The sequence below is a fragment of the Alligator sinensis genome, unplaced genomic scaffold (assembly GCF_000455745.1).
Source record: "Alligator sinensis unplaced genomic scaffold, ASM45574v1 scaffold1384_1, whole genome shotgun sequence".
Classification (NCBI taxonomy): Eukaryota; Metazoa; Chordata; order Crocodylia; family Alligatoridae; genus Alligator; species Alligator sinensis.
This window is the reverse complement of record NW_005843132.1, coordinates 154,855-167,464: the sequence shown is the minus strand read 5'-3', so window position 1 is coordinate 167,464 and position 12,610 is coordinate 154,855. Positions and strand designations below refer to the sequence as shown.

The 12,610-nt window shown below is 41.7% G+C and overlaps 1 protein-coding gene across 12 annotated transcripts in view; it reads left to right on the top strand.

Moving 5' to 3' along the window:
* Nucleotides 1-12,610, top strand: part of SEC31A (SEC31 homolog A, COPII coat complex component) — a 71,945-nt gene that overhangs the window by 54,749 nt on the left and 4,586 nt on the right. For 5 of the 12 annotated variants that reach the window (XM_025193915.1, XM_025193914.1, XM_025193912.1 and 2 more), the window contains 5 exons: nt 924-1,274; nt 4,380-4,418; nt 6,293-6,351; nt 8,606-8,878; nt 9,571-9,690. In XM_025193915.1, the coding sequence (XP_025049700.1) occupies nt 924-1,274; nt 4,380-4,418; nt 6,293-6,351; nt 8,606-8,878; nt 9,571-9,690 (842 nt within the window). The remainder of the gene's footprint in view (nt 1-923; nt 1,275-4,379; nt 4,419-6,292; nt 6,352-8,605; nt 8,879-9,570; nt 9,691-12,610) is intronic. The other 7 variants (XM_006037525.3, XM_006037529.3, XM_006037523.3 and 4 more) reach the window with 4 other exon arrangements.

The window sequence follows — 12,610 nt, the reverse complement described above, 5'->3', positions numbered from 1 at the left end:
TGATAGATAAGGGGTTGGGTGAATACAAACTAGCAAAGGGAAGCTGCTGTACTATTTAAAACAAACTATTACAGTTGAACTTGAGGAAGACGGGGAGTAGAAGAAAAGAAAGGAAAGATAATGAAGAAAGAACATGGAGGGAGCAGACGAGAATTAACAAATCCAGGCCATGTTGTTTTCTCTCTCTTTGCTCAGTTGTAAAACAGAAACAGTACTTTCTTGCCTCAGAGGCCTAATGTGGGGACTAAATTATTGTCCTGAAAGTTTCTCAGAGAAACAGACCCTGATCTTTCTAAAATGTTTCCCTTAGTGTTTATTCTGAGTGTGTTTTACACTTAGAAGTTCTTGTCAAGAAGCAGATAGCCCTCTGACAGTCAGGGGCCTGGTGCCAGAGTAAGTAATTTTCCCTGCTTCCAATAAGAAGTCAAAATAAAGTGATGCTGAGGGTACAAGCACTGTATCATTGTAGGAAATGGCTTGCCACAAAGGTAATTCAAAAAGAAGGGGAAAGGAGGATGTGAATACTTCCACTAAGGAAATCTGAGATGGGTACAGTCTGAACCTCAACTACAGAAAGGGCCAAGCTACCATCCTTACCTTATACAAGTAGGAAACCCAGTTCATCACCTACTAGCAGCAAGCCCCATAGCTAGCTCAAGACCCCACCAATATCAGAAGCTCAAGCTTGCTACATAAGGTAGGCTTCTTTTGTAACAGAGCGTTTTTCTGTCCAGAAAGCTGTCAAGCTTGTCTGAGGCTGAAGGCTTCTATTCAGATCAAATCAGAAAGAAAGACGTGATCTTAGTCAGGAAGAGGAAATGGGCTGTCAAAACTTGAGAGGAGAGTAGCTTTTTCCAAATCTAAAAATATTAACATGATGTGTTTACTAACTAACTCTCTCTCCCTTTTCTCCCCTTGTGTAGCGTATCAGCCAACCCAGCAGTATTCTTTTGGAACAGGGGGACCAGCTCTTTATCAGCCCCAACAGCCTGCAGTGCCTCCTGCTTCAACCTCGTACCCTAACCCTTCTCCTAACCCTCCTTACATGCCTTCCGCTTCTCCACATTCCATGCCCTCTCCATTATACCCAGCACAGCCTCAGCCCTCTCCAACAAGCTTGAATTCTGGTGCTTCTTTCCCTCTTCCTTCAACTGGTGCATCCTTCCAGCATGGCAGGCCAGGAGCTCCAGCAACTTCTGTCGCTTATGCATTGCCTACTGGACCAACAGGTACTCTGCCTGCCACCAGTGAGCTTCCTGCATCCCAAAGAACAGGTCTGCGCTTGAAAGGAAGGGGGGGGGAATTGTTTTGCTGTTGTGGGTTACGATGTTTGTTTGTTTGCCCAGTGAGTGATGAACTAATTAGTATAAAATATTACAGTGCTGTAGTATTGATGCACTGCGTTTCTAAAAATGGCATTATCCTTTTGGACGTTCTGCAGTGGGAAGGCCTTGTCTGCTACAGTTTGGAAGTACTATAGCTGCACCTTGCAAACTCAGGTATTCTGGAAGTTGCACCCACCATGCTACTGAAAGAGGGAACCCTTCTTTAACACCAATCAACAAAACAGAATTGGGACTGCATTATTATTCCTCTGAGACTAGCATGATATGGCTGGTGAACCAGTATATAAATTTAAGCAAATTCTGAAGCCATGGCAGGCCCATTGAGCCAAATGCTTCTCTTGTGCCCCAATTTAACCAGTGTAATCCTTCAGTAATATTATTCCTGATTTACAGTGCTTACATATGAAAGGGTATATGAAAACAAGAAAGGAAGGATATGAAAATGTTCTTTCATATCCTGATCAACAACAGAAAAATGTGGAGAAGGCAGATTTAAACCACCAGCCAACCCTGCAAAAGGTTAAGGCTACAGAAGAGGAAGATTATGAAAGGCAGAGCAAGTGTCATGTTTGGAGCTAATTTAATTTAAGAAACCTTTTCTCTTGAGCACCCTCTCAGTCATTGGCTCTGTTTTCTTAATCATCAAGTACGATGGGATTTAGTGCACTTTACCAATGGCCAAAATGATAATCCTCAGCAGTATAGAAACGTTTGAAAGTGGTATGTTTTCTGTAAGCTGAGAAACAGCATGTGAACGATGCTAGAATGCATGAGCATTTCTGTGTGTGCATGGTAACAAAATGTATCAAGGTAGCAGGGGACAAAATAACACAAAAAGAAAGGTTAAGCATTCATGACTAGTATTTTCATTTTATGCTGCTTTTGTGATTTATTGCATGGTGATCTGTCTCTATAAAGTGTGCAGTAGAGTGAGACCCTGGCACTGGTTGAGCAAACATCCCAGTGTCATGGTTAACAGGCCTCAAAGGCCTCACCATGGCACTCTTTCTCACTGCATTCCTAGTGGAGAAAATGCATTACACAGGGCATTATTAATAGGATATAGAGCACTCCAGGTTGCCATGTGGAATCCAGCCCAGGTTAGGAGTGACTGAAAGGCCAGTGCTGTTTAGTGATTGATGTGAAATGCATTTGGTCTCGGTTCAGTTCTTAGTGTGCCATCTGCATGCATGCACAGTAAACCCTACTTGGCACCAATTGGTTACGTTGTCCCTTGGTGGAGAAGTCATGGATGAACGGGCTGGAGACTGAACTGTTTTTTGACAGTCCCCTTCCTCCTGCAGTCAGTAGGGTTAGGAAAGAGGTGCCCTTCACCCAAGGGCATGGGGTGGCTCTGGGCATATGGAAGAGACAGCGTGGGCTAAGCTTGTTTTGCCATTGTTCTGATGACACCTGTTACTTGAATAAACAGGCTTTCGAATGCAAGCCTCTCATTAGCATTACATTCATACACGCACATTGTAGGAAGAAGACATCCAATCTGTCACAGGAAGAGTGGGGTCAGTTTTGTGGCCTGTCAGGGCCTCAGCAGCAATGTAGGGAAAAGGGGTTGTAGATGGTACGTCCTAGGGCAGTGATTTTCAACTGAGGTGCCACAAAGCTCCCTCAAGGGTGCCCTATGCACTCCTCTATTAGGGCTCTAATTAGTTGTGTAGCTGTTCACAGTCCAGCATCCCCTACACGCCATCTGGACACAGGTGTGGGTTAAAAATGTCCAATCTTCTGTTTGCCGGGAGAGCAGGGCAGGGGTGACTGGGAAGGGCTGTGCATCCCAACACGGCCTTTCTGCCTGCTTTCAGCAAATAGTGGAGCCCTAATACAGGAAGAGTATGTTCATGGGACACAGCTTTTCCTATGCTGGCTGTGCAGCTGGCCCAGGGCAGTTCCAGCTGGGAAGCCCTGAGGTAAGTTGCAGCAGCAGCCATAGTGGTTCTCAGCCAGGAATGCTGACACGTTCAGAAGTGGTGGAGGGAAGCGCTAGCTTTGAAAAGGTTGAGAACCAGTATCATAGGGAGATTCTTGATATCTATCCCCTGTATTTTGTATCTGGGCTGGGTGTCTTTTCCCTGGCCTGTTGGGGTAAGGCATTGTTTGCATGTGGGACTGGTTGCATACAAATTTTTTTTTTGTGTGTGTGTGAGGAGAAAATGATAGTGAAGTGGATAGAGTAGGAGCTTTTGCTGAGTTACCTAGCCTTGCAGAAGTATAGCAGCATGGTATAATACAGACAGCCTGCTCACTGTACTTTCAAATAAATGCAGGGAACAGGAAACTGCTTTAACAGGATTTTTCCCATTATATTTGGGGCATGGTAATGCACTTAAGAGATTTGTCACCTGTTAAGTTTGTTGTGTTAAAGGTTTCAGTGATCTGTTCCATATAGCGCTTTCAGAATTGGGCTAAGGTCTCCCAGCTGTGTGTGGCTGAAGTTTTGGATATGAATGGCAAGAGATGTCTTGTAGGTTGGTTTCTGGGAACGATATACATTTTTCTTGAGTCAATTTAGATGAATGATTTTGAATTCAAACATTCTAACATTTGGTTAGTTTTCCTTCTTGTTTGGAGCTATGACAGTGCATATCTTAGTCCAGTGAAATGCTGGTGCTAGAACATAAATCTATAAAAACCATATCAAATATGCTTACTAAACCTTAGGCTTAGCTTCAGATAAACCACAGTAAATCCCTTTCTTCCTTTTAAAATAGTATAACTGTTTTTCTATCCATGGCTACAAGAAACCAGGATTCATCAACAATTATTAGGTGCAACTTGAAATTATGACCTGCTCCATGGGAAAGAATGCAGCCTAGTTTTCCAGGAGGGTAGAGGAGATGTGATTGTGCAGATCTGATCGGACAACGTATACCACAAATTTAATGCTAGCCTTCAACTGGCTTCTTAATTAGGTTAGGCACTTCTCAGGTGACACAACCCTCAACTTCTTACAAATACAGGTCAGGTCGTATTAATTTTTTTTTAAACATCTAAGTTATTTTTGTATTTTATCTGCAGAAAATCAGCTTACTCAAGACCAGGCCTCTGTCCTGCAAGGTGAACTAGCTACAGCATAACATTGAAATCATTAAGCCACAGCATCAAATTAACTGAATGGTCATTAGTGATGCATGCAAGCCTCAGCATACACACACATTCAGTGCTATAATGATCAATACATTTTTAATCAAAGCAAGTTTTATAATATCTTAATTAAAAAGTAACAGTATAAATGGAATTTTTAACCACAGAGATCAATTGGTGCTTTTTTTTACTGCACTCTTCTATGAAATGATTGAGAGTAGTCATAATATTGTTTAAAAAAATAATTTCCATAGTATACAGGCTCCCTATCCCCAAACCTTTTGGAAACTAGTCTTCAAGATAGGCAGGAGAACAAGACCTGGGATATCTTGTCATCAAGGGATCGGACTGACCTGTAGTTAATAAAAACCCAGCTAAAAGAGATTTTTAATTGTTTAATCTGGCCCTTCAGTGTCAGTGGCTGTGAAATTAAAAGTTTAAGTGCTTGATAAATTTGAAGACAATTTAATTCTATCCTAAAATAATCCAGTCTGTTACATGAAGATGAATTTGGCATGCGCTAATTGAAAAACTGTGGTGAAAAAGTCCATTGAATTTTTCTTTTGGCCTTTTTTTGGTGGCTTTCTGCAATCAATTTTAATTACTTCAGTTAGGCAGCATTAATGTTGCATTCTAATACACTCTTCCCAATTAAACAGGAATCGTGAAAAGATGGGAACAGTTCCTAATTCATGTCAGCTTTGTACTGCAAATTTTGTGGACGCGTAGGAAGTGCTTTCTTTTAATGAGTTTCAGATTTCTTATGGAAAAATACTAAATAACATGATTTAAAGATGATTTTGTGCAGATACCTTCTATATTTCTGTTCCTTCATTGTGGCTATAGAAGATACCAGATTCACTAGTCTGCTCCTGTAGACTAGCTTTACCCTACTTTCAGGACCCACTCCGTTTGTAATTCTGAATTAATGAGCTGGGTACGCCTGGCTGACAGCCACCTTGTATCTCCAGAGTGTACAGGTGCACCTGGCCTAGGATTTTTAAGATTCCTATTGCTGTTAGAAGTAGCCTTTCTGTTGTTGTTTAGGACTACATCTTATGGCCATTTAATTCTCTCTTGCAATAATCATTGAGGGTAGCAAGATTCAAAAAACACTTTCAGCAGAATTTTATTAACTTTTTTTCCCCAAAGATTTTTGGGATACCAGCTGCTGATTTACTTTTATGGTAACATTAATAGGACTCTGATTACATTCTGATTTGTTCTGTTGGAAAACAGGAATGAAACCTTCATAAAATTGCTGAGAGACCATGTTAACCTACATTGCTTGCATGGCAGGGATGCAAAAGTGTAACTACGTTTTTTGCCACATTAAGCAGTTGCCACCATTTTTAGAGGGTTTGCATATGTAAAATCACTGTCCTAGAAAATGGGAGAATGCTAAATGGTTTTTTATGTTGAATCCTAGAAACATTATTTAATGGGGCCAAAAGATTTATACTGTGTAGGAGGAGGAGAGGGGACTGCTCACTCAAGATGATGAGGTCATTCCATCTTAGCTGTTAAACAGAAAAATCACCTAACCTACCTAAGGTACTCAGAACATAAGGATTTTTACTATAATGAATTTCAAGACTTTCTGGATAGTGCAGGGAATATGTTAATTTACTATAATGGATTTTAACGGTGCATAAATGGAGAATCCCAGTTTTAGTTAGCTGGTCCCCAACTGCCAGTTTTACAGTTATGGAAGAGTGTGAAAGATGTACATATTGCTGAGGTAGTGAGTTTAGAGGAGTAGTACAGAAAGTGGACCTCTGGCCCAACTTCTGGGATCCTAGCAAACAGTTCATGTGACATTTCTTTTCTTGTTGTTGATCTTCCAGGACCTCAAAATGGTTGGAATGATCCTCCTGCGTTGAACAGAGTTGCAAAGAAAAAGAAGGTACTGTAAGATGTGTATATGACTAGGTAGTACTGGGATGGGCTGCTCACTGGACAAGACAGGAAGGAACTACCTGGGTCAAGTCCAGTCCCTACTAAATTGCTTGCATTGCAGTCAAATAGTAGCATTAACTAAAAGTTACAAAAAACCGTTGTTGGAAGAAGGAAAAGGAAGCGTTACTGCCCAACACCAATTTAATAGTACCATGAAGAACTCTTGCCTTTCATTCAGGGAAGATATAACTGTTCACCAGACACTGTCTCCTAAAATATTTATGTATCCAAAAGCAATTAAATTTGTGGGGAAGCCATCATGACAACAATACCTTGGGTTGTTTTTGTCTGTAGAAAAGCTACTGAGTTGTGCATGAGATTTTACCTACAACTAGATCCAGAACTGATGTAAATTCTCAGACCTCTAATGACCTCACATGCAGTATAACTACACAAGTTGAGGATCTGGCTCCCAGGTTCTAGTAAAGATAAGACAAGCATTGTGATGGAGAGCATGATGTCAACTTCAGTTTTTATAAAAGAACAAGGGTGGGGAATTGCAGCATGATCAGCACAGGGGACAAAGTCAATGCCAATAGGCTAGAAAGACTCTTTCAGACCAGTGGCTCAGGCTGAACTTTTATGTGCCAGCAGCCCAGGTGAAATCAGGTAGTTGTGATCAATTTTCATGTACAAGTTCCTTTAGCACAAAACCTATGAGTATCTTTACCATTTGGGCATTTTCAGTGGCTAAGGTTTGGAGTGTGCATGGAGACAAAGCAACAGTAACTTGTACCTCTGTCATGTAGTCTTTCCAATTCAGGATTTGTAAACTTTGCCAAAATGGAGTGGGGAAATTTTCACCACTTCCCTCTGTGCTGAGCCTGCTTCTGAGTTTTAGAATCCAAAAATGTCAGTGTAGGATCTTTTGGACATGGCTAAGGTTCACAGACAGAAAGGGGGAATATGTACCTGTCTACATTATTGCCTGCTGCTAAAAGATGATGCAGTAATAATGTTAGACTGCATCTAGCTGGGGTCATCTAGACCCAGCCCTCTTTCCTGCCTATGCAGGAGGTTGGACTCGATGATCTATTGAGGTCGCTTCCGACCCTAACATCTATGAAGCTATAAACACTGATTAGGAAACATTTTTTTTAACTTGGATTGTTCTTCTTCTTGTTGTATGCTTTTGTCATCACCATAACTGCTGTAATAGAAACTGATTTTTAAGGATTTTTATTTTTTAAAGTAAGGAGTCATGGACTTTGTCCCCCGTGCCCTATTTTCTGCTGAACAAGACTCCATCAAGAACACTTATGCATTGGTCCTGCACATGCTCAATGTAGTCCAATGTCGGGTTTTAACAAGTTTTGAAGTATTTGGTTAAATATTAATAAATGGTTTTACAAGAATCTTTATTGTAAAAGAGAGCCAATTTTTGCATTGCCTCCTGGAGCCAAGGTATAACTTTTCAATCATTATCCCATGACTAATGACTCAGTGTTTTGTTTGTTAAGAATTGAGTGCTGTGACACACTTTACTATAAATACAGCTTTTGGTTTTATTCAATTATGATCAAAACATGTCTCCTCCCACAACAGTCAACACTCAACATCTTGGATACTTTCATTGTTCCCTCTCAAGGCAAAAAAGCACCAACATTCTCTTTAGGGTTGGTGTTCTCCTATAATTGTAGCAAAGATCAGCATCCCATTAGTCACTGTTCTTTCCTCTATCGAACCATGTCTCTTAACATCTAGAGCCTCAAAGAATTAGGCACTATTTCAAAAACATGCTAATAATTTGATATAATAGAAATATTTTTGTCAGAGGCTTGAATCTCATTTGAATGGTTCATTGTTTGCATGGCACTCTCCATGGCCTAGGCCAGTGATCAGCAACCTTTTTTGCAGTGGTCAGCCAGAATGACCTGGCTCAGGTCTGGGGCAGGCCAGTGTAAGGTCTTGGCCGCCACCACTACTTCCTGCCACTTGGCCACAGCATGGGCAAAGCTTCTTGTTGGGGTCACAAGCTGAATGCAGCCTGTAGACCATAGGTTGCCAACTCCTGGCCTGTGCACTTATAGCGAGCAATGTACAGGCATCTGGGAGAAAGGGCCTGTGTCTGACATATCTGTACTACTATGTGATATTAGGTAGATAGGATTATTGTACAACAGTTCTTTTTGGGGAAATGATGAACAGCACATGTCAAGCAAACTTTTTATTGCCTTTATTCCTTTTTTTCCTATTTTAAGATGCCTGATAACTTCATGCCTCCTGTCCCCATCACATCTCCAATAATGAATCCTCTGGCGGATCCACAATCCCAGATGCAGCAACCTCCAACTTCAGCACCACCTGCAGCCCAGGCTGCCTTTCAGCCTTCACACCTTCCATTGGGACAGCCTGTTTTACAAAACCCTTTCCAGCCTATTCAGCAGCCCCTGGGGCAGTCGATCATGCCCCCTGCTGTCTCAAAGCCAAGCACTGAGGGGGCACCAGGAGCCCCAATTGGCAATACCATGCAGGTAAGGGTAACTAGTGTATTCATTAGATGATATGTTTAGATTAAACTGATAATACACCTCTTGCACTGTAACTAAACAAGCCTCTTTCAATCAAGGTGAGGAGTGTTTACATGGTGGTTTGCACAGTTTAGCTAAATGACTTTAAAAACTGCTTTAAGTTAAACAAATGCAATATTCCTAAGCAGATGAAGCCTGAGAGAAAAGGCAGCATCCAGAAAAGAATCATCCTTTGTTTGTTTCCATTAACCCCAGATGTTAAACGCTTTATCTCCTTTGCTTAAAAAAGAAGATGACTAACCCCATGCAGGTGTTTACTTTCCTAACTAGCACAATCTAAGTGTCTGAGTTTTTAACCATCCTCCCCACTCTGAACTTTGTGTTTATAACCAAATGTTTAGTTGCTGACACACTGCATGTAATACAGTGCTTAGCCTGGCAGCCTAGACAAATGAACAGTATTTCCAAGACTTTGCAGCTTGTCACAGCTGCCCTCTGGACGGTGCACATCATATGCCCCCTTTCATCTCAGAGACCAATAATACCATCCCTACAGGGTTATCAACTTCACAGGCATGCAGGCAAGGAGTATATAAGTATATTCAGATTGTTAGTAACTTGGATCCAGCTTAGAATTAAAGAAAATAAACATAACTGAGTAAATACAACCCCCTCACACACCTCTTCTTCTTTAGCTTGTCCAGTCATTGCCTACAGAGAAGATAACAAAGAAGCCTATACCTGATGAGCATCTAATTCTGAAGACCACATTTGAAGCTCTCATCCAGAGATGCTTGTTGTCTGCCACTGATCCAGTAAGTCTCTGCATTATATCATACATTTGTGAGGTAATTCTGTGTTTGACAGTATTATACCATATGTAATCAAATAGATGATGACTCTGATTTATAACACAACTTCCCAATAATTAGAGTCTATAAATGAAAAAATTGATGGCAACTCTGGATCCTCCTGGATCATGGTGTATGCATGAGGGCCACTTAGACCTTTGATACATATGCCTGGGCAGGAATTCTTGGAGGAGTGGAGGCTGCCCAGACCTTCCATCCTCCCTTTAGGCCATTGTGACAGTCCAAAGACCAGATGTTTGGTGCCTCTATCACTGTATTTGTATAAGTGTCTGGGAATTGAACCCAGGTCTCCTGTAAGGTAGGCAAGGATGCTACCACTGAACCACAGGGGACTCCAAATGGAAAAAAATATAAATTTGTTATTACTATCCAGGCATAGACTCTAATGATTGTAGGTTTGCCTTGAATTTGTCCCCCTCCGACTGCTGCAGCAGGAAAAAATGAATCTAGGGGGTCAGGCAACCCTTTGCTCTCTGCTCCCCCCCCCAGTTTTTTCCCTTGGCAGCTGCTTCCCCCTCTCCTTACTTTCAGACCCTGTACTCCCTGAGCACATAGAAGTGAGAAGTGAATTTGAAAACACTAACTTTGAAATATGCACATTTCTACAGCAATGTTTTATATTACCCATAGACTTAGTTCATCCAGAATTGATGCATATTACCTTTTCTTGAAACTGCTGCAGGTTTTAGCGCAGGTACTCCATAAACGCACTTTTGAGCAGCACTTGGAAACCTACTTATATGTAGTATAAACAGTGCATAATATTAGTCCAAGGCCAGAGGCTCATGGTTTACCACAAAGTTTACTGGGATTGGCCCCAGCAGAGTCAACAGCATTTCAAACCACAGTGATCCCACAGCTCAGCATTGCTTAGTATATGTGTCCTCCAAATAACCCAAAAAGGATCCATGAGCTAATTAGCCCCCACTCATGGCTGGAGGTGGTTGTTCTTGTCACTAGTCCTGGGATCCTCCCAAAATGTGTATGCAAATGAGGTGCAGGGCAACCTAATCTGGCTTCACCTCATGGAGGGGTAGGGCCACACTAATATACACCAGGCTAAGAGGCGGGGTGAAAGAGGGATTCTGAGTGAACTGTTTGGGGCCCCATTTGGTGATGTTTGTCAGATATTTAAGGGTGATGAAGAAATGGGAATCACTGGAAATGGGAAAGAAAGGCTCAACTTAGCTGTGGGAATGAAGAGGAAGTTGAAATGTATGCAGTGCAGTGGCTCACAATGACTTGGAAAAGAGTCAGTGGTGAGGGGGACTTCGCTTAATGAGCAGTACCGTATGTCTTCCTCATATGGGCTGTAGTAACTACCCTTGTGGTCTGTTTCCATCAGTAATGTTTACCCATTGTGGGCCATGTCTGTTATAGTCATTCTTAGTGTTGGCTGCATTTAATCAACTTTATAGTTGGCTCCCATTGTTGAGTACATGCTGCTTTTGGCAGGAATTTAATGATATATAAGGAAATCTCACTAAATAAATTATCTATAATTATAAGATGAGGGGCTTTTTTTTCCCCCATGCCAATTTGCGGGGAGAGGGAGACCTTCTCAGGGATATGAATAAATATGGTAATTAGTGGGACAGAGTGGTGACTGTGTATTAATCAGTGATAACATTCCCTCATTTGTATAGTAATTTTTCAGTCCAAAGAATTCCAGAAAACTTCACAAACTCAAATTTATACACAGGGCCCCACGTGCCACTGTGACACCACTGCTCTGAGAGTGAAGCATAGCAGCTGTTCAGAAACACACAGCAAGAATTTAAAATGGGAAACAAGCAACTAGGGGTGAAATCATGATTTCACTGAAGCCTGGGGTTAAACTCCCATTGAATTCATTGAGGTCAGGATTCTGCCCAGGATCTTTTGTTTGATGTAGTGCTGAACAGCCTGACTGTCTGAGGGGCCAGTTTCCAGGTCTCTATCACTTTCTTTCTGGGGGAGTAGGGCAAGACAGCACCACTTTTTAGGGAGAGAGGGAGGGAAAAGAAGAATTCTTTTTGTCACACAACAGTAAGCCCCTTCCATGCTGATGGGCACTAAATGGGACTCCCTTCTTGTCTTTTTCCAACTGGAAAAACTGGGCTTGCTTTGGGAGTGGAGTGAATCCTGCCCCTGTCTCCATTAAGGGTTCTTTTCCTGTCTCTTCCCATCATACACACATCTGTGAAGTACCCCCTACACTAAATTAATCCCCTACACTAAATTGATTCTGTATGTCATGTTCTTATTTTGCTTGCTTAATCAGCTCCTTCTAATTGGGAGCAAGGAACACCATCTGCCAATGTAGATACTAGGTGAGGCTGCTGTGTATCAGCCTCTTGAGTCTGAGATAGTGAATGGAAGGACCAGATTATTCACCAGTTCTTGATAGTTGACATACACTTTGTAAGAGCAAACAGAAAGAAAGTTTGCAACTTAGAGACAGGGAAGGACCGTGGTCAGTCAGCATTAAGGGAACCATAAGAACTGGCAGGGAATGTCATTTCTATCCTCTGAAAATTTTCAAGCTTTTACAAATTGTGTCCAGCCAGAATCGGAATGAACCCTTCTTACAGACAGTGCTTACCTCCTCACATAGTGGCAGGGCAATTGTGGGCAAGGGAGGAAGAGCAGCTGGCCAGGGATGGGTGTGTTCTTACCTCCCCACACCCTGTGGCACTCTTACAAGCATCTTGTAGCACCCTGGGTGTTCCAGTTCCCCAGTGGACAATTACAGCTTTAAGGAAAATAGTGTAGAGGGGAGGCAGCTAATAAACTATAATAAACTCTTTGTCCTCTTCTTCCCATTATCATGACTTCTTCATTAAAAAAAGTTAAATTCATATTCTATCACTAACACCCTTTT